This window comes from Acomys russatus, chromosome 20, assembly GCF_903995435.1.
Source record: "Acomys russatus chromosome 20, mAcoRus1.1, whole genome shotgun sequence".
Classification (NCBI taxonomy): Eukaryota; Metazoa; Chordata; class Mammalia; order Rodentia; family Muridae; genus Acomys; species Acomys russatus.
Window position 1 is genome coordinate 27,246,392 of NC_067156.1, and position 22,330 is coordinate 27,268,721.

General features: G+C 46.6%; 1 protein-coding gene across 2 annotated transcripts in view; it reads right to left on the bottom strand.

The window, feature by feature from the left end:
• Window positions 1-22,330, bottom strand: part of Fgf1 (fibroblast growth factor 1) — a 130,502-nt gene that overhangs the window by 10,970 nt on the left and 97,202 nt on the right. For both annotated transcript variants that reach the window (XM_051164013.1, XM_051164012.1), the window contains exon 2: window positions 6,036-6,237. In XM_051164013.1, the coding sequence (XP_051019970.1) occupies window positions 6,036-6,204 (169 nt within the window). In that variant the 5' untranslated portion in view covers window positions 6,205-6,237. The remainder of the gene's footprint in view (window positions 1-6,035; window positions 6,238-22,330) is intronic.

A 22,330-nucleotide genomic window follows, 5' to 3' on the forward strand; every position in this document is an offset into this window, starting at 1 on the left:
GAATGGCCAGGAAGGAGTGCTGTCTCCAATAATTTGTTGGGTCTATGACCCTAAATGTTCTGAGCAGAACCCAGGGTTGTACCTTTAAGTGTTTTGTTTGGTTCCTGGTTTTGTGTTTTGGTGCTTGCCAATTGAACTCAGGACCTCCTTTGTGCTAAGCATTGATGTTGAAGAGTTTTGGTCTGAGAATATGGAACATAAAGATCAGCCTGAAATGTACAAAATCCCCCTCAGTGGCCCGTGCTCCTGGGCATTACGCTCACGGTTCACTGCTCTGTGGTCTCTGCATGCTTACAGCCCCTTCCTGAAGAAGATCCCAGCACTTTCCAGTGACTCTACCAACCTCTACCTGGGTTCTCGTGCCTAATGTCTAAGGATTAGCTGGCATCTGTTTGCCTATCTGTGACTGTAAGCTTCCGTGAACAGTAGCCTGTTCATGGAGAGGCACACAATCCCTGACTCTCGAAGAGCAGAAAGAAGGAAAAAGAATCCAAGGTGGCAGTGCCAAGAGCAGTGAGTTCTGGGTCCCACACCCCATGTCCACTCCTGTCCTGCACTAGGCATTTTTAGAGCTAAGGTGACAGCTCGTATCTTGGGCTAGGAAGCCAGAGAGGAGGGCCTTGCTCGTGTGTGGCATAGCCTGCCCTTTCTGCCTGCTGCCTAGGGAGAGGCCACAGAGATTACGTGCCCAGTTTATTCTGGGTTGGAGACTTCCCGTCCTTGGTTGTGTTTACTCAGAGTGAGGTCAGCCTCATTCAGAACTCAGCCAGGTTGTTTTATGTCAGTGGAGTTTATAATTAAAGTGTAACCACAAACCAGGCTTTGCAAAACATTAAAGACAGAGAAGGGGAAAAATGGACCGGAGGGGGGAAAATTCCAGTGGTTTTGAGTGTGTGTGTGTGTGTGTGTGTGTGTGTGTGTTATGGAAAATAGTTTTTTGCTAGCATTTGTGAAGGTGTCTTGTCTTTTAACATCTGGAAAAAAGTCAGGGAATGTTTTATTTAGTCCAGAGACTGTGTGTGCATTCATATGTGCATTCATATGCATATTGTAGTGTCTCTATAAGAATTTCTCTACAATCAAATAAGGGGTCTTGGGTTAGACTCAGGGACCCGGGAGGCTGATACACCACATATAGCAGGCTGGAACATCCTGTTGGGGGGCACATTTCTCCCTCTAGGCCTGCCCCTCTCTCTCTGTCTGGCGACAGCAGCATGGCCCAGACCTCCCGAATGTGGTTATTTGGGAAGCTGTTCTGACTTGGAGTCCAAGCTGGTGGGGAATAGAATGCCTTTACCATTAAACCTGGAGTCCCATCAGACCAGACAACGGAAGTCTGGACTGGCCCCAAACAGCATACAGGGAAGGATTTCACTGGAGTGTGGTCTGCCTGGATCCAGGGCAATGCTGTAAGATCCTCTGGACCAGAACACTCCCCTGGTGCCTTTAGGATGTGGCTAGATTTATAAATATTTGATTGGCACACACTCTGCTGAAGAACATTTCCATCTGTGTGGCGAGTGGTGCCGAGGATCCCGCCCTCCCCCCAACCCCCTAGTCTCCTTCCTACGTGCTGAGGAGGTTAGGGCCTGCGCGCTCCACCGGGAGGCTAGAGCTTAGGGATGCTCAGGGATGTGTTATTCCTTTCTTTAGAACTGCTGTTCCAGCTGTTGATTTCATGGAAGGGTATGTCCCAGCATGCCTGCTCCAGGAAGGAAACTCCAGCAGGATGAGCAGACAAGCAGAGAACTCTTTGCCTTTGCCCTGGTGGTGTCTGTGCCAGGGGAGTTAAGTGGGAAGGGCTTGATGAGCTAAGGCCTAGGCATGCTGTGGCTCTCTGCTGGGTACCAATTGAGACAGAGAAGCTGGGATGTAAAGTCCCCGGCAGTTCTATGAACAGCTTAACATTTACGTAATGGCCAGCTATGGGGTCATTAAATCAGGAGGCCCGGTGAACCTAGGGAGGAGAACAGTGGCGATGACGGAGACGGCCATTGTTTTGATCGGTCAGGTGGCCGGAAGTGTGCTGGGCACTGTTAGACATGTCACCTTTCACTGTAGGCGTTCTTGCTTTCAAAACAAGGAAACTGAGGCCCATAGAAGAAAAGTAACTGCCACAGGGAGACACAGATCTGGTAAATACAGTAAGTGGACATCAGCCTGCCCTTGGCCTGCCTGCGCCACGTGATAGGATACATATGCCAGTGTATTTAGTTTGTGGGGTGACAGTGCTGTGTGTCATGGCGTTAGCATCAGGGTGATAGGGTCCTCAGGGGAAGCAGGTTAGTATTAAGAACAGAGGAGAGAGACTCCACAAGCTGTGCCTGTGGGGGGCTGGTCATATCCTGTTAGCGTTAGGGTGTTCGGCACCATGATGACTAGTGACCTCCGAGGGTGTTGTTAGCTGCAGATGGCTGTCTGTGCGGGCCCTGGCATGTGTCAGGGCTTGACAGGCAGTTCTTCGGATATTGTTGGGTTTAAATTTACCTGCCAACAATACAAGTCAGTGGCTCATCAAATTGATGCCTTACTGGGCACTGAACCAAGTGACAGACAATAGGTGAAACACAAGAGTTGCTGTATGGAGCATCAAGAGCCGAAGTCCTTGTACTGGGGGTAGGGGTGGGGCTGCGGGAGATAGGTCCAGTAAATAACCACATGAGTAAATGCAGAGGTGTAGCTGAAAGGAGAGGTGCACAGGTGTGTGGCATCCCCCATAGACTCTTGTGTCTGAAATAAACACTTAGCTACTTGTCTCTCAGGGCTGGCATTCTGCTGTCAGAAGCAATCTTTTCAGTCTAGGGCAGCCAAGGCTACACAGAGAAACCATGTCTCGAAAAACCAAAAAAAAAAAAAAAAAAAAAAAAAAAAAAGTAATCTTTTCACAAACTGCATCCCCACAGGCTCCAGCATCTGTCTGCTTGTCTTTACTGTGGGTACTATGGCAGTGTCGCTAGTGCTAACATCATGTATGGACAGTTGCCTGCAGCTACGTCCCAAGCCTTGGTGAAGACACAAGCTCAGACCCCTTTCTCTTCAGGATTTGGTAGATATGTTTAGCTTCTGTCTATTTCAGGAAAGTCAGTGTACAGAATCCTCTAGAAGTTGATTCCACGGATAAGGTACCTGGAAACCTTCTCTCCCAAGACAGAGGACTCTGGGTAATCCCCTCACCTCGCTCACAGCACATCAGCTCGTTGAGGACAAAGAGACACACTGGGCTCCTAGGCAAGTTCTATCTTGTGAGGTTTATGATTTACCTAAGTATCTGACTGGCTCTTAGAGGCACCCTGCCTTCAGGAAACTTTGGAGTGTGGCTCTGCCGGTCTCTACGGCTTCCTGTGACAAGGATATTATTAAAGAATAAAGTTCTATTTGGCAGACTATGTGCACAGTTTAGGGTTCTGGGGGGCGGGAGAGGCTTCCACTCCATACTGCCCAAAGCTGACTCTGATTCTTGAAGCCTGAGGTCCAGAGCAGCAATGCCACTTTTGGGCAGAAGGGGGCGACAGAGTCACACTGAGGGAACTCACCCATGCCCAGGAGGCTCTCCGTGGCAGGTGATTGGTGGTGTGGGGGACGCAGAGTGAGGCTAGCATTCCTGTTGCACAGGGGAGGAAGCCGAATCTCAGTGCCCAAAATTAGGCCTCTGGGGACACTGGGGGTCAGAAGAATCATCTGCTGGACAACTTGAAGCTTCTTTCACGGAGTGTTTCATGTGAAACAGAGAGATTATGAATTGTCTGGTTAGAAAGTGGCAGAGTAGGGCGCGGGTACCAGCATAGAAAGGGCCCTGACTGCAGGGCGCAGGCGGGTTGTCCATTGTGGTTCCAACCGGTACAGAGCAGCTCGCTGCCTGTTTACTTCAGGACTGACTTCTGTCCCCTTGGCCCTTGTTCTTAGTTTCAGAGTAGGCAAATAATTAGCTCATATAACTGCTGACAGAAGTTCTGAATTAAAAGCCTGAGTCCAGACTCCAGGGGTAAAGAAGTGCCTTAGCATCACATTGCATGTCCCTACGCCGCAGTGGGTCTGTAGACGCCGGGCAGTGACAGCAATACTGGCCAGCCTGTGTTGAACTGTTGCCCCGGGCCAGACAGGCACTGTGCCTCACTTACTATATTACCTCATTGCACTTTCCCAAGAAAACCATCATCAGTATTCTCATGTTTTAATCAGAAAAATAAAGCCTGAAAATTGTGCCTGACTTCACAGGACAAACCCCCCCAGTGTGTCTCTGGTACATACTTTCTTACAGCTGTCCTACCAAGCTATGGTGGGTTCCCCGGGGCTTCTGAGAGCTTAAGCCCTCTAGCTAAATCCCACCTCAGGCTGTCCCAGTGTTATGCACCCAGAGACAGCCAGTGCTGCTAATGATAGAATGGTCATAGTGAGGGCCTGTGACATTTTGTCCCGAAAACCCAGTAATTATAGCTTCTTGTTACCCCAAAGTTTGAGGTTTCCAGGAACTAGGCGAACCTTAAATAGCACGTCACTGTGATCACCCCTTAGTTCAGAAAATTGATAAGACTTAGTAGAAACATTTAAAACTCAGAGTAATTAAAGCTTGTTCCCAGGGGTTATGTGGGTAGACACGGGCCATGCTTGTTACAGCGAACTAAAATCTAAGTCCTTATGTGCGACAGGGTCTCTATTCTAAGGCCCCCTCAAAGCATGGACCCGTAGGATGACTTTGCTTCTGATTCTTCTTCTTCGACCTCCAGAGTCCTGGGATTATAGATGTGTGACACTGTATCCAGTTTGAATGCCACTTGGCTTCCTGTGCAAGGCAAGCACTCTGTCAACTGGGCTGCAGCCCCAGCTCAAACTTTTTTTTTTTTTTTTTAATGTTTTAGAAGCTCTATTCTTGGCTTATTCTGGTACCTACTTTTCATAGAGTGGAAAACATGTGGGAGGCCCACTTACGAAACAAGCTATCAAAACAAAACAAAACCCCCAGATTGTAATCATAAATCTGCCCCAGCGGCAAGCCTGAGCACCTGCCTTTCTGGGGAAGTGGGGGACAGAGCCGGCTGAGACCGCACAGGGCGGTACCCCTGAAGCCATCACTGAGTCTGCAAAGTTCGGTGCTTACACGGGGCATAATTAAACGCCTAACACAGAAGCCATTGCATCAGCAGTCTGCGACGCATTTCCAAGCCAGTCCCATTGAACCTTGCTTCCACCCGTGCTCTCTTGGCGTCCCTTGATTTCACGTCTCGGCTTCCTCTCTTAGCTTGCAGCACGTATGGCCTTGAGATGGCTGCGCCTCTAAGTGGGGTTTCCCTACAACATCTATACCCTAGTGTTACTCCAGGCATCTCTGACTCTGAGTAGAGAGCAGACACCTAATATCATGCACGCATGCGCACACACACCAGTCACGCCTCCATTTATGAACGTGATCTGAAAGCCAGGCTGCTTGGAAAAGCCCAGAATTGTCCACCTCTGGCTCTGTGGCTCCCATCTCTGGCTCCATTAGCGACTGGAGAATGACTTTACTCCTTTCTGCACACAAGCACATCTGCACAACGTGCTGCAGGAAAGCTGCATAATTTATGATGTGTTACGCTCTGGTTGGAGACTACAATTCTCAAATCAAGCCCAGTGGAGACATCACCTGGAGAATCTGTTGACTTGAAATGGAAGCCGTATCTTTGTGCAGGATTTCCCGTCCCTGCCCATCAGAAAGGTTTTTCCCATCATGGAGTGAGCAGGCTCTTGTCTGGCTCGGGGAGAGGGGCTGATCTTTTGTTAGTTTATAGAAACCTGTTGGGGAGGGGGTTTGCAGTGACTGAACTCTGGTAAAGGTTATATCAGCTCAGCAGAGAATCCTGCTGAAAGCTTTCGATAAGATGTAATTAGCTAAGTGGTAGCCCACGGTTTTCTGTCTTCCAAAGCCAGCCCTTTGGTATATGTGTGTTATCTACATAGAGCCTTGGAAAGTGGGCACCTGTCCCCAGTTTCTGCCCTCCTCCCATGCTGGATTAGAGAGGGCACAGAAAGGTGTGGGCGCAATCCAGATGGCTGCTTACTGTGCTGGTCGTTTCTGTCCCTTGTCCCGTCCACGGTGCCGTCAGGAAGGATCCTCAAGAAGTGGCCACCGTTGCTGCAGTAGAGCAGTTTGGGCTTCTTGTAGTTTCCCGGAGGCAGATCAAACCTCTCGGTCAGGGCTGTGAAGGTGGTGATCTCTCCTCCAGCCATGGCTCAGCGGCGACCGGCGTGGTACTCACAGGACTGAAAGAAATTAAACATGCCTGTAGACCACTCTTCTGGTAAAGGTGTGATGGATGGATACAGGAAGAGGAGGATCATGCAAAGCCACAGACTGACTCCTCAGGTGATGCCCAAAGTGGACAGGCCTGTGAAGTGGCCGGTGGGAGAAGAGGGATGGATGGTCCCTAGCCTGGGAGAAGTTTTCCAGCCAATTTTCTTTTCCCAATTGGATACAGCTTTGTAACAAGCTAGATTTTTTTTTAAAAAGTAGAACTTCAAACTTAATCGTTTGGTGAAGAGGAAAAACATTATGTCTTGGTCCCTCCTTCTGGTCCATACACATCCTCAATACTGAAGTTGTACTAAAATAACACCTGGGGTCTGGCTGAAACCCACAAAAGCCAAGAGGCTGAAGCTGAGGCTTTGCCTTCCACCCTCAACATTGTTTTGACTAGGTACTGTCAAGCCAGAGTGGGTCAGAGGTCACAGATGACTCAGGCAATTGGGCGCCTGTGAACCAAGGTTCCAGCAGGGGCACCAGAAGATTAATATGTATGGAGGCCTTCTCAGTTTGCTGTGGGAAAGGAAGGAGGCAGAGGGAGGAGCTTGGGGAATTTTAAAAGAGCAAGCACTGTACCCAGGACACTGTCTGAGACAGAACATCTTGAAGGCTGTGCCTGGCCACTGCTGGTCTCATAGTTTTCTACAGACTCTTTTGTTATATGAGGAAATCAGGTCTCTCCTTGGACCCAGACCATCTTCATCTTAATTATTTTCTAATCTAAGCTATACTTATAGAGCCTATCATGGGACAGGCTCTATACACATATGCACTATATATAAAATCATATTGGTATAAAATATATCATTTATTGACACTGGGGATTTGAAAACAAAATCAATGAAATATAGAATTTTAAGTCATATATTTGCCTGACCATTTAAGAGAAGAAAATTCTGGTAACTATAAAGAAAGAAAGTTTTTTGCTTTTTATTTGTTTGGTTGTTTTTTGTTTTTGTTCTTGTTTTAAAAAGAGCAGGGAGCTAATGTGGGTCTCACCTATAAGTAGCTGTGCTCTCTCTCTCTCTCTCTCTCTCTCTCTCTCTCTCTGTATGTATATGTAGTTGTCTTATAATAACAATGATCATCATCACCAACAATATATTTTGTACTGAAAGATAATATTTATTAACTTAACCATAACCCTTTAATGTAGATGCGAATATTCCCATTATAAAAAATTACGTAAAAGCATGGAGGCATTAAATTGCTTGTGCAAGGCCAGTAGCAAGAAACTAGGTCTCAGAATGAGTGTGTGAGCACAAAGCCGAGTTTGTCCTTAATTGCTAGGAGGAGAGTACATGACCTTGATATGGAAGTATTGTGACACAAGTGGGGTTTTTACCCATTGCATCAAATGTTTTAGTCTGCCACCACGATCTGAATGCTAGCTATCTCCAACAACCTCCTTTGCTAACTCCGTAGCAGGATTCCATAGAAGAAACTTATGCCAGTGACATCATGAGCTTCCAAGACCAGCCTGAGGCCCACGTTCCATGCCTTACTGAGTCCCACACAAGTCCTCATAGGAATCTAGCCGGTCACAAACCAAAGCATCAATTTGGATAATCCGTCTTTGTGATCATAAGTAGCTTGAGTTAGAAATGTCTACTTTTTTTTTCTCTGCTCTTGGCATTTCATATAGCTGGTACATTCCCTGACTCTGTGGTCCCACGGGCCAGTTATTCATCGGCGTCAGTGTCAGCTACTGTCTGGGTTACCCCTGCAAGGAGCCCTCTCCCAATTTAAATACACATGTAAGCTACATTCAAAGTCAGACCATCACAAATGGCTCCTCAACAAAACGGTGCCACATCCGTTCTTGCCACAGAATGCAGTAAGAGACAGAAAATGTTATTTACATGAACTGCACGGGGGGGAGGGGGAGCTACCTTGCATAGCAGATTGTGTTTTTCTTCCAAATTCTCAATATTTTTGAAACATTGCCCTTTCACATCAAGCGTCTGGTCTCTTTGCCCACCTGCACCTCCTCTCTCTTCAGGTGTTCACCCTCATTCCATTCCTTACTCCTTTCTTTTTAAAAAGCAATTTCTCTTTTCTTTTTTTTAAAGATTTATTTATTTATTATGTATATAGTGTTCTGCCTACCCACCAGGAGAGGGCGCTAGATCTCATTATAGATGGTTGTAAGCCACCATGTGATTGCTGGGAGTTGAACTCAGGACCTTTGGAAGAGCAGACAATGCTCTTAACCTCTGAGCCATCTCTCCAGACCGTCTTTACTTCTTTCTTAATCACTATTTTCCCCTTGTGAAGTGCTAAGCATAGAGTCTCCTGCATACTGATTTTTGTGTTTGTTTGTTTTGAGACAAGGTTTCTCTGTTTAGCACTGGCTGGACCTCACTTCGTAGACTGGGCTGGCTTCTCAGTGCTGAGATTAAAGGCATGTCCCACCACTGCCCGGCTCTGCATCCACACTGTACCACTGAACTGCACCCCAGCTCCCTGATGTAGCTCTTTCAAGTGTGACTCCTTTCACACATCTCTCGGTTAGCTTGTAGATGCCACTCCTGTACAATGCAACTAAGAGATCATACCTTTTTATTTATATTTATCCCCAATACCTCCTAAGTTGCCGACTTAACTTGCTGTACAGGACACAATAACTGCGCTCTAGAGGCTGCCATTGGTGATGGCAATCTTAGGAGAGCAGAACTTTCCTGTTGTCTCAGGGTCTGCTCCAGTGGCAATTTCTCTTTGCATTTCCTCTGATATGGGCCAGCTACACGCCAAGCATGGCCTTCGGTCTTCAGTCCCAGCCAGGAGTGGCTATTTGGTTGTTTTCAGAGTGCTGGGCATGGATCTGGCGCCTCCACCAATTGGGGTCAAGATGAGCAGATAGGCTGCATGGGGTAGGAGGGACCAACTCTGGCTAATGTTCTCATTTACATGTGTGAATACGCCACGCAGTCTGGATATCATCCCCTCAGAACCTTCATCAGTTTAGTGACCTTGGCCAGCACTCAGCAAGTCCTCAGGGATCCTTTCTGGAACACAGTGAGAACTGAGTATACACAGTTCTCTATTCTCTGACTGCTCCTCCTGTAATTGGGACAGTCATGAGATGGCTACAGCATTCAGATGCTCCCTCTACCAACCCTTTAGCTCACTTTACCCCTGACCGCTGAAAGCCACCTGTGAAGTCCTTAATATAAGCCTGGCATCCCTACCGAGCTGATCCCATGGCAAGTGGATCACCCGAAGCCAGAGGGAGGAATGTGAAAAACCTCTTGTTTCTGATTTTATTTACAATTTATCTATGTTTTGAGAATCGGGCAGCTCAGAACTCTTTGGCCAATCCATTGTTTGCTAGGGGATATGAATGAAGGAAGAGTGCATGACGCTGCAAAATCACAAGGCAGGCAAACAAGAACAGATCCCTGGGGATTGACACAAATTGCTCCCACAAATGAATCCATTAACCAAGTGAAACCAGGCATAAGGCCTGATGGGGATTTGCAAGCCCTGCTTTTCACTGCTATTGTCTGGTTTAGTGGCTATCTAACGAGGGGATATTCTGTCTAGGAACTGGAAAAGACCAAGCCCAGTGGACTTGCTCTCATCAGTTTGCACCAAGCTAGCTCCTGGGTTTGGGACACTGGTGAGATTTTTTTAGGAAAGCCAGATGATTTTCTTGGTCTTCCAGTGATACAAGCGTGAGAGAAACACTAGACCTATTTGAGCATCTGTGTTAAAGCTGACAAACATCAGTCAGCTGTGGCCTCTAGATCAGACCCATGAAACAGCGGGAGGTCTGTGCCCTCGCCTGGGAACTCTGGTCGTTTTTCTGTGTGAGATAGCAAGTATCTACCTCACTGCCCTGGGCGTGCACTAACAGGCTGTGGGAACGTGGCTGTGCCACCCGCTCAGGAGATGTTTCCTCTAATGACTCTGACCCCACTTACTGCATAAAATCCTCTGAAGGGTTAAACAAACACAGCATTCAAGAAGCACTTGGAAAGTGTAAAAATGTGACCTAACCTGTTAGAGATAAGAGCACATGGCTTTTTAAAACTAGCTGAAGCCTGGTGTGGTCTGGAAGCTGTGATCACATCTTCCATAGGTGGCACAAATGAGCTAAGCTTTCCTTCTTACTCAATCACAGAGATGGTAACAGAGAAGATGAAGGAGGCAAAGGTTAACTGGTTGTGTAAGGGGGAATTCAGGTCATTGTTGCAGACTCAGATATGGACATATGGACAATTATGGAAGATGACTCTTGGGAGTCCTGCTGTTCCCAGGAGGCATTTGTGCTCGCTGTGGCTCTGGTGACTGCTGAGGAGAAAGGCTTACGGTTCTGAGAACCAAGGACAGACAGACATTGACACTTGATTGTTTTAACCCCTGCTGCTGTTTATGCAGCAGAGATGAGCCATGCAGAAAGGGATTTTCAAGCTGCATAAAGCCACTGAAGATAGTGGGTTTCTACTAAGGCAGTCCTCAGACCCTAGCATGGAAATAGCAGGAGTCAGCTCCAGTTCTATATCCTGTCCATGTCTCTGTGAATGAAATCACCCAGAAGCCTCAATACTATCTCCAGCAATGCTATTCACTTCATATTTTATAAAGTCAGATGTGTATGTTAAATATCAAGAATGAATAAAATGCATGTCAGCTAGCTAGTCAGGGTGAAAGGGGTGAAGTGGAGTAAGTAAAACTGCATTTATATACATTGTCCAGGAAAAAAAAAAAGAACAGAAAAATCAAAATATTATTCAAAAGTAGATTAATTAAATCAAACCAAATATATCTGTACCCATAATAAGTATAAATGGACTAAATTATTTAGCTAAAGGAGCCCTTAAAAATCTGTGCACACATATACATTCTGATTAGAAGGGACACATTTAAAATATAAGGATGCAGAATGTTGAAGTAAAAGGGTAAAAAACAAACCAGCTTCAGTGGCATGCGCATTGTGGACAAGCACAGAAAGACTCAGTTTAAAAACACACACACACACAAGGAGTGAAGAGGCAGCTTATATATTGGAGACAACCTTTGACAATGATTTGTCAGCTGACAAATTAGTATCTAGAATTTACGAAGAACTCAAAAAAATAAATGAAAATTTAATATCTAGAATGTATAAAGAACTCAGGAAATTAAATAAGAGAAAAATGACCAACTCAAAATATGGGCTAAGGTACTAGACAGATAGTTCTTAAAAGTAGAAATACAGATGGCTAATAACTGTTTTAAGAACTGATTACCATTCATAGCCATCACAGAAATGATGGTCCATCTCAACCCAGTCACAATGGCCGTAATCAAGGAAAAAAAAATGATAACAAATGCTGATGAAGATGGAGAGAAAGGGGAACTTTTAATTACTGCTTGTTTTTTATATTTATTTATTTATTAGTTATACAATGCTCTGCCTGCATGTAGGCCTGCAGGCCAGAAGAGAGCATTAGATCACATTATAGATGGTTCTGAGCCACATGTGGTTGCTGGGAATTGAACGCAAGACCTCTGGAAAAGCAGTCAGTGCTCTTAACCAACGAGCCATCTTTCCAGCCCCTACTGCTTATTTTTAAAAAAGATTTATTCACTTTACATCCCAGTTGTAGTCCCCTCCCTCCCCCCTTCCCTGCCCTCCCCTCCCTCCCTCATTCCCCCATTCCCCTCCCTTAGTCCTCTGAGAGGGGGAGTCCTGCTCCCCTGCCAGCTGACCCTAGTCTATCACGTCTCATCAGGACTATTAGTTACTATTACTAGGAATGTAAATACAGTGATAAGAGTGTAAATTGATGCAGGACTGTGGGTATCTGTGTGGATGTTTCTCAAAAAAAGAAAAAATACAACTATCATACGACCCAGCTACTCCATTCCTGAGCATATAACCAAAGGATTCTTGTGACCTACAACAGAGCCACTCACACATCCATGGTCACTGCTGCTGTATTCACAACAGCAACGAAATGAAATCAACCCAGACACTAATCATCTGATGAATGGATATTGAAAATGAGCATATACCAAAGAAGATTTTGTGCACCCTTAAAGAAAGGAGAAATTGTCAAGGTTACAGGAAAATGGATGGACCTTGAGTGAGGTACACGGTTCAAACAGACTTTGTATTCTCTCTCAGACGGAGATCCCACCTCCTCATTTTTGTACATGCATATTTATGTGAGTGTGAGGGTGTGCAGAAACTGAACAGGTAGAAAGAAGTCCATGGGAGGGACACAAAGGCCTTAGGGAGGAGGGAAGGCAGCAGAACATATGTAATATAGAAATGGAAGAAGGGATGTTGGGGTGGAAGGTTTAAGCAGGTTTGAGGGGAAGGGGGATAGGTGACAGGAGGGGGTGCAGGCAAGGCCAACCTAAACTAACTGTGTAGGAAAGAGGCACGAGGAGGGGCTGGGAGAGAACTCTGTCAGTAAAGTGCCTGGTGCTCAAGGATGGGCCATACATTCGGATTCCCAGTGTCTGTGAAAAAGCCATGGCATGTAATCTGTAGTCCAAGGGCTGGTGAGGCAAAGCTAGGCAAGTCTCGGGGGGCTCAATAGCCATCCACCCTGCTGAATCAATGAGCTCCAGGTTCAATGAGACATCCTGTCTCAGAAAACGAAGTGCGATTGACCGAGAAAGACGCCTAATGCTGATGTCTAGCCTGAGCACAGGCATTCACACAAGCATGCACCCACAACCCCCATTCTCTCTGTCTCTGTCACCCCCCCCCATATCTCTCTCTTTCATAAGTATTTTTTAATGATATATAAATAATAGTAAAATGTTAAAAGTTGGCCTGGCTACATTGATATGAGATAAAATAATTCCAAGATGGAAAGAATGATTAAAGGCAAAAGGAATCTTTGCATAATGCCACATAGAAACATTGAACAGATAGATATGAAATTTCCAGGTTTGATGACACAGCTTCAGTGTATATAAAGCTAAAAACCACAAAGACGGCGAGAACCTTTGATAATCTTTGTCTTGGGTGATAGCACCAACAGATAAAGGCTACCAGCGAGGATGTTGATGGTGGAAGGGCATGGCCACCCTTTTAACCAAATACCTATTTGAGAAGATCTTTACTTAACAAGAAGTGAGCACTGTTGCTCTATGGAATATTTACCAAAATTGCAGAGGTAAGACTCAACCCAAAGAGAAGCATTTGCTTTCATCAGACTAGTGTTTGAATAGAACCCACTGCCACCCATGAGGGGGGAACCCACTGCCACCCATGAGGGGGTAGCAAGGTCATCTTGCCTTTCAAAGTTCCCAGACAGCTCCCTTTCTCCGCCCCTGCCCCTGAGGACCCTGTGCAGCTCTCACCTACCTGGCTGGCTATGGCCTGTGCAATGTTCTCTTTTATAGCACTGCTTACTTCTGCCACTTTTCGCTCTGCTGCTTGTGACCTCCCGCCTCAGAAATCTGAGGAGTTCTCCTTCCAGGAGATGTTTGGCCCCCAGAGTTCTGCTGCCTTCAGTGTTAAGCGTAGACTCCTGCCATGGCCGTGTGAGGCTTTCATGATCGAGCCTCTGCCTGAGTCTGTTGCCTCGTCTTACCGGCCTCTTTATACCTGCCCATACCACCCTCCCCTTACATTCTTCCAGGCCTTAACCCAAACCTGACAGCATCGGATTCTCTCTCTCTCCTCCACTGTAGCCTGGCTAATCGTATTCACCTTTCAAAAATTCAGCTCTCACATTTCCTCCTCCAGAAAGCTCTGTGTAGACGCTCCCCCCGCCCCCCCCCCCCGCCCCTGACCTCCCAGCACGCAACCACCCACACACACCAGGTCAGATGGTGGTTCTCTGGGCTTCTTCGCCAGTACTGGGTGTCACTGCCACCTGTGTTCCACTGTTATCATTCTCCATGGAGTCCTGCTGCTGTGCTAAGCACCCAAGCCTTGCCATAGCCTGCAGGCCCGCTGGAGGCCCAGGTGTGTGTTTGCCCCTGCCTCATCTTTAATTCAGCATCCTCAGCAAACCTGCCTTCCGCTTCCTAGAGATCACTGGGCCCCTCCCCGATCCTGGGCCCCCTGTCTATGCTCTTCCCTCTATCTGGAATATCTCCTATTCCTTCTGCCCCACCTACCTGCTTAACTGCTTGTTTGTCTTTAGATCATAGATCAGTCGTCAGTTTTGTTTTGTTTTTTTGTTTGGTTTTTGTTTTCCCAGAAAGCCTTTCGTGGCTTCTCAGAACCAAGGCAGGCTCCTCTTGTCCTCACGGGACCGCCTCCCATTCCTTCAGCTACCCGATGTCAGTTTTTAATTACTCCTTCATGCTTGTGATTGTTTAATTAATATTTCCCTTCATGACTGGACTGCCAGCTCCACAGAGGCAGAAACTGGTCTGTCTCGCTCCCCATGGTATCCCAGAGGCTGGCAAGATGCCTGGCACCTAACGGGCCCTTGACAAATATTTGTAGAGTGAGTGAATGAATGTAATTTAACTCCGCTCTTGACTGCCTGCTTCATTAGCCTCTGAAGCTCTTGAGACCGAAGCCACTGACTCCTTCTGCCTCCAGCATTTGGCAAATATCTTTGCCTCTTTGTCCCAATGGAAACATGCAATCAGGAGGTCCAATTAGCAGGTGCTGTCCTGCAGCTATTGACAGGCAGAGCCAACAGCCTCATGCATATTTTAATTGCAATCACATTAGACAGGGAGACCTTTCGTAGAAGCAAGCCCCGAAGCCTCTTCATTTGTAATGATTATTTCCTTACATCTTCAGAAAAAATACCATTAAAATTACCGAGTTCAGAAGGGCAAGAGTCAGAACCTTAAGTCTGGCCTCCTTATCTGACCAAGAAAATGGTTGATAGTGCCCAGAAGAAGGATTCCAGGTCTCCTTATTTCTGCCATGGAGTATCCTGAGACAGACACACCCTCTGTGAAGGAGAGTTTGTTTGACTGCAGGGAAGAGAGACAGTGTGTTCCCAGCTCTCCTCGTTTCTCCTGCTGTGTCCTTGGTGCTCTGTATGGATCTAAGTGTGAGCTGGCTGCCTGGCCTGGGTTGGCATATATCAGCCTGGTGTCCTCAAGCCAGTTCGTTTCCACAAGCTGAAATTGGTTTTCCATCATTGACGATAAACTGTGGACTTTGACCAGAGTCTGCAGGAGTTGAACCCTTCAAGTTCCAGAAAAAGCATTATAGCCCATGCAGACGTCCTACTGCCACCTGTTAAGCCATCCTTGCTAGCTTGAGAGAGTGCTTATATGATAGAAATGGCTACATAAACAAGGTGGGTACAATGGCGATATCAATGGACATGCTGGCATGGGAGGGGAAAATGTCATGGGTCCCAACCTAGACAAAGAACTAGAGACAACTAATGGCTGCCAGGGGGAGACGTACCCTCTCCCAAGGATGAGCCCCTTGCTGGCTGGCCATTGCAAGAGTGATCAGCCTTGAAACCTTATATGCGAACAGCAAAACCAGACTCTACAAGTTATATTTGTATATAAATACACATTCATGTGTATGTAGCAGTAATAATCAAAGAAAAGGAGCTGTCACCTTGAGTGGTGGGGACAAAGAAGGGGCTGGAGGGAAGGCACCTAGGAGGGGCTGGAAGGAGAAAAGGGAGGTGGGAAACTGATGAATTTTACTTCAATTTTAAAAACATTAAAAAAAAAAAAAAAACTCTGTTCTTTTGTTGTTCTCTTTCTACCCATCCCTTACCTGGCTGATTTACCACCATACCATTCTGCTTGAGTTCAAACCTTGCAGGATAACCCACTAGCAAATTATTTCTTCCCACAGTTCCCCACTTCCCCCATGACCACAGCTGTTGTGCTGAGCCACTGTCTCTACGAGGCAGCTAATGTGCTGAGCCTGGCCCTAGGGAACGGGCGAGTATTTGGTTGCTGCTAGCTTGACTATCTCTGTGCACACGCTCACTCTGTTGCTTTGGAATCTCACGAACCCGAGTCTTAGCGTTTAGGGATGCTTTAGCCGCGTTTGACAAGGATTCTTCTGCTGGGTTGGAATGTTCCATTACCATGTACGTACTGCACTGTTGTCTTCTCATTTGTCTCCATCAGTGGTCCTCAACCTTGCTTGCAACCCTTTAATACAGCTCCTAATGTTGTGGTGACCCCCTAACCATAGAGTTATTTTCATTGCTAATTCATAACTGTAAGTTTGCTACTGTTATGAATCATAATGTAACTATCTGATAGGCGATCCCCTGTGAAAAGGTCATCTGACCCCAAAGGGATCACAACGCACAGGTTAGCAAGTTCTCCGCCATGGATCCACATCCCCACATCCCTCTCCAGTTCTTTAGGAGCTTTCTAATCCCAAGGAGCTCTCAAGTTATTGGACTTATACTGTTCCTAGGCTTCCAGAATCAAATGCTCCAGGGGGATCAATATGGTGCACTTCAGCCGGGCGTGGTGGCGCATGCCTTTAATCCCAGCACTCGGGAGACAGAGGCTGGTGGATCGCTGTGAGTTCGAGGCCAGCCTGGTCTACAAAGTGAGTCCAGGATGGCCAAGGCTACACAGAGAGACCCTGTCTCGAAAAACCAAAAAAAGAAAAAAAAAAAAAAGATGGCGCACTTCATGTGGCAATGACTTCTGCTCATCATATGCCGTGGAGCGAATACTGTAGATGTCCCGGGGATTTAGACAAAGAAGGGAAAAGAGAGCCCTTGAGTCCCAATCTTCCAACCCAAAACCTTAAAAAACTAGAAATACTTTCGTAGCTCAGATTATGGCTAAGCTCTCTACAGCCTCCTTTCAAGTCCTTGTTCACCCATTTGACATGAACATCTGTCTGCTTTGCTGTAGAATTGCTGTTCTGTTTGATCAGGGCATTGTCCCAGAGCCCATTGGTGTTGTCCCATCATGTGTTACAACTCCAGGTCAGCCACAGCTACCTGCTTTAAAAAAAATCTTTCAGAGCAGGTAGCTGTGGCTGACCTGGAGTTTGCTATGTATGCCAGGCTGGCCTCAAACTCACAGCAATCTATTTGCTTCTGCCACCTGAGTGCTGGGATAAAAAGCACGTGCCACTGTGATTTCTGCTCTCAAGGTGGCTTAATGGGCCCCACTGAACTCAGCCAGGCTCCAGAGAAGGCCCTTGTTGCCCAGCCGCAAGTGCAGCTGGGAAAAAGTGGGCGGAGCTGTCATCTAGTCAGGTGTGTCACCAAGGCAGCTGTCTTAGCCTGTGCCCTTACACAGATGCACCCCCTCCCTACCAGGGTCACCTCCAACATCTTTTATTTCTCCCTTCATTTGAGATATCTTTTTCTCTGCAGTCTGGCTTATTCACCCTCCAAACACCTCTTGCTGTAAGATCATCATCCACCCAGGAGCTCACACATTCTTTTAAGTGCCTGCAGAGAACAGATCCCCGCTGAGAGGAAAAGCAGAGGCTTCCTGGCACAGTGGTGTGCTCTGCTGGCCCCAGCTCTGTCTGAATTTTAATGGGATCCGCTGGTCCAGAGTGTCCCGAAGACCTGCACACATCTTAAACAGAAATATCCTTCCTGCAGGCTGGTGCATTAAAGCGGGCGCTTAGAGCCAAATGTTAAGTGATTTCTGCAGGGGCCCTCGCAGCCCTCAACCTCCTCTTACAGATGTGTCTCCAAAAATCTTTTTAATCTCTTGTGCAACTTTACAGTCTCTAGGTCGGGCCCAGCAAGGACATTCCTTTCTCCAAGTCAGCTGACTTCTCTGCTCTTTGGAAGATGGTGTTTACAGAGTCTCTCCCTCCTCCACTACATGCCCCCCCCCCCCCCCCCCCCCGCTCCTGACCTAGAAATCTTAACTTCTTCAAACCCAATCTTTTGAAGTGTGCACTTTTTATCTATTTGGACTGGCCAAAGGCTTGCCCTACTATGCATTACCCAATAGCCTGCCCAGACTACCACCATAAACAGTAAAAGTTCTTCAACATATACAACATACTAGGCATGGTCCTAAACATGCTGCATACATTAATTAAATCTCAAAGAAATTCTGTTATAGAAGCATTGCCTCCACCCCCCTTTTTAAATTTTATTTTTAATTTATATATTCACTTTATATCCCGATCACAGCCCCTCCCCTCTTCTCCCGGCCTCTCCCTCCCCCTCCTCTTCCCTTTATCCCCCCTCCCCTTGTCCTCAGAAAAGGGGAGCTACTCCTCAACCTCTCTCCCCGGCAACCCACCCCAGCACATCAAGTCACATCAGGACTGAGCTCCTCCTCATCCACTGAGGCCAGGCCAGGCCAGGCCAGGCAGCCTGGTTAAGGCGAAGTGATTGAAAGCAGGCAGCAGAGTCTATGTCATAGGCAGCACCCCCTCAGTTTACTAGGGGACCCACATGAAGATCAAACCGCCCATTGGTTACATATGTGTAGGGGGCCTTGGTCCAGCCTACGCATGCTCTTTGGTTGGTGCTTCTGTCTCTGTGAGCCCCCATGGGTCTAGGTTAGTTGACTCTGTTGTTCTTCTTGTAGTGTTCTTGTCCCCTTCGAGTCCTGTCCTTCCCTCCTGCTTTTCCACAGGACTCCCCGAGCTCTGCCTAATGCTTGGCTGTGAGTCTCAGCAGCTCATTGATTCCTTAAGCTGCTGGGTGCTCCCACTCCTTTTTTTTTTTTTTTTTTTTTAACAAGTTGGCAAATGAATGCAATAATATTTTCAATCCAGAAATACATCGTGTCCTATTTTAGTGCTGAAAGTTTAAGATTTGAACGTAGGGTTTTCTGATGCCAGAATCTATGGTTGTAATCATGGATTCAGTGTGATCAGAAGAACAAATGGTCTTTGTCCCCGGGTGATCCTTCACCTTCTCTGTTCTTTGTACCCAACCAGTCTCCGTGACTCGTGTGGCCCCCACCCTCCACCCCCCATGGACAGCATCAAAGAAGAGACGTTTGCGTTCATGCAAGTGGAGTCTTTGCTCCTGACAGCTGTCTCTTCCATGGTGCTGTAGTAGCTACCTCCATGTTGTTCCTCTGATGCCTCAAGGTGACCCAGGGTCATGTGATATCATTTTGGCTTTTATCAGATGATCATGGCAGAGCCCAGGCCCAGGATTTGCAAAGGGACCCATTGGTGTCACAACCAAACGGGCAGGAACAAAAGAGCCATGCTGATAAAGAGGTGGGGCAAGGCCAGAACCAACCCTGGAAAAGGTTGACTTTAGAGGTTTTGAAATGCCCTTGAAAAGGGAGAGTCCGCACAACCTGAGACTTGAATTTTTTATTTTATTTTTATTTATTTATTTACTTTTTGGTGTCATTAACTCCCTTTATGACTGGCAAGTTACTTGACCCTCCTGTTTCTCTGTTGGGTTGCCTGGGACTGGGGACATAGGTCAATGGTCACAGTCATGTTTAGCAGGTTGCCCTAGGTTCCATCTCTAGCAGATCATAATGGAAAAAACAAAAACAAAAAAACCAAACAAAGTAAAAGTGCCAATCTTGTGACACTGCTGTAAGGAAACAGAACAAAGTCAGGGCAGCGCATGACACATGATGAGTGTCAGTAGATGCCAGCTATTACTACATTGCTCACTGTACTTGTGTTTTGGTGGGTTGATTCTTAATTAAACTTTTAAGGCACTTGGAGTTTCATGGAGCAGTTTGAGCAAATGAGCTTCTTTCAGAGGCTCATGGGGCAGTCTTTTCCTGCAAGCCATATAATTAGCTCCTTTTTCTCAGCCCTAGACAATTGTGCCATGGAGGGGCTGCACATTTCACCAAAGTAAGCTTGTGTCTTAGCCAAGAAAAAATGCCCTCAACCCCATGGACATTTGTTTATACCATCTCCTCACTATTGGGCAGCCTCATTTTCAATATTCTTGGCCTCCTCAAAACACTGTGAAAACAAAGGACGAAACTCATGGTTTGGCCAGACAAATGCTATCTAGAAGTCTCTGGAAGAGTGGGTGGCAGGGCCAGCGTGGGGTTGAGGTTTAAGATGCTTGGATACTGAGGGAGGAATGAAAACTGGTGGATCTTGCTCACGTGCCAGTCTGTTCTGGACCTTGAAGGAGAGCTAGGGAGGTCCCAGCTGGACCCTGAGAACTCCGGGCCAGGAGCCAGTGGCAGAGCCCAGGCCCAGGATTTGCAAAGGGACCCTGTGGGTGTCACAGCCAAACGGGCAGGAACAAAAGAGCCACGAGCTAGGGTGCAAGCATTCCAGAACTATTTTTTTTTTTTCAGGGAGTGCATTAGAACAGTGGCACACTTGTTCCCTTTGGCATTCTTTGGCATTCTTCTTTTTAAGGACTTTGGTTATATTTAGCAATTCTTTGTATTTACCAACTCTCTTCCATCTCATCTGAATAGTCCCCAAAGGGCTGTTTTTCCATTTGTGCTGCATTTCCAGTACTGCCTGTGGCTCTCAGGATCCTGTAACATAGCTTTCCACATATAGGCCTCCACACAGCCAAGCACTTAAACAGGTATTATAGGAGAGAGAGGAACAGGAGAACACCATCACCATAGCTTATGAAGGAATGGCCAGCCTTGGATAAGGTACGAAATCACTTGGAAGTGAGCTGAAATCTCCTGCCCAAGAGCTAACCTAAGAGATAAACGTGCCTTGGTATCTCCTGTCTCCAGGAAGGTACACGGTACGGTCAAGATGACATTTCTCAAAGAATGCTGAGGGCTGGTAGGTGCTGATAGCCACGACTGCCCATCCCTCTATCGGAGGAGGCCTCTCTGTGAAGGTTACTCAAGCTGGCCTGCTAGCTCAAAGCACAGTGTGCTCCCAGGCCGCCAGCTCCCATGGTCTTCCTCCTCATTTGTGTGTTTTCCTATCTGACCTTCCAAAGCCATTTATCTTCTTCAACATCCACTACCCATCTCATGTTTTAGGGATCAAAGAACCACTGTGTCAGGTGTGGCTGACTGAAAAAAAAAAAGTTAAGTTTTTGGCCCTTGAGAACAGATTGGGCAACAAGGAGAAAAGGAGGAGAGGCTTCCAAGGGTCTCCTGTCTTCTCTCTGATGCCGTATTTGTGTGCGTAATCCCCCTGGACAGCCAAGGATCTACATTCCTGGATCCTCCCTGGTTTTGTCAAGTTGCAAGGCCTCTTGTAGAGTTCTATAAATCTGTCTTAGGATAGATCTGTAGAGAGGAACAGAGACAAGGCAGAACATTTCCCAGTATTTTTATCCTACTGTACTGAGCCCCCAGCGGCATGATGTTCCCATAGATCTGATCTTATAAAGAACAAATACATAGATTATTGTTACTTCTCAACGTTACCCTCCACAGCGATCGTCCTTAGACTGTGAGGTCTCACAGTGTGGTGAGAGTTTGATTGACAGAAAACACTTATTAACACACAGCATTTGGAGTCAGGGCTTCTGCCTCCTTACCATCAAATTCTGTTGTACCACCTTCATCTGAGGAAGCTCTCCTCGCTGCTCTGCTTCACCTCAGGCCTAAAATATGTCATGGTAACTTGTGATTATTCCTGCTGTCTGTCTCACTACTGTACACACACACCTGTTCATGTGTAAAATGTACAGACACACAAACACTACACAAGTCATTAGGCTTCATATCAGGTTTACTCAAACATTCTTTTTATCTTCTTCCTCATCATTATTGTTATTATTTGTAATATAAATATTTTTCCATTACATCGAATTTTTTACAAACTATTGCACAATTGCTAAGTAAGCCTACAGCCATGTTACTCTAGTCCCAGCCTTTTTAGCTGTCTGACATCTCTGAGGTACAGCAATCAAACTCTGACTCCTGTGAAGACTTACCAAACAGACACCTTATTACTGTCTCCTTTGCCAATTCTTGTACTGGCTTACTACCCCTCCAGCCTCATTTTCTTTCCTTTTCCCTTCTTCTGTCCCTCCCTCCCTCCCTCCCTCCCTCCCTCCTTCCCTTTCTTCCTTCCTTCCTTCCTTTCTCTTTTCTTGAGACAGAGTATCACTGGATAGCCCTGGCTGTCCTGGAGCTCACTCTGTAGACCAGTCTGTCCTCAGACTCACAGAGATCCTCCAAAGTGCTAGGGTTAAAGGCATCACCACCACACTCATCTGAACCTACTTTCCTTATATGATTCATTATGTTATTTAATGCACAGTGTAAGAGAGCTCTAAA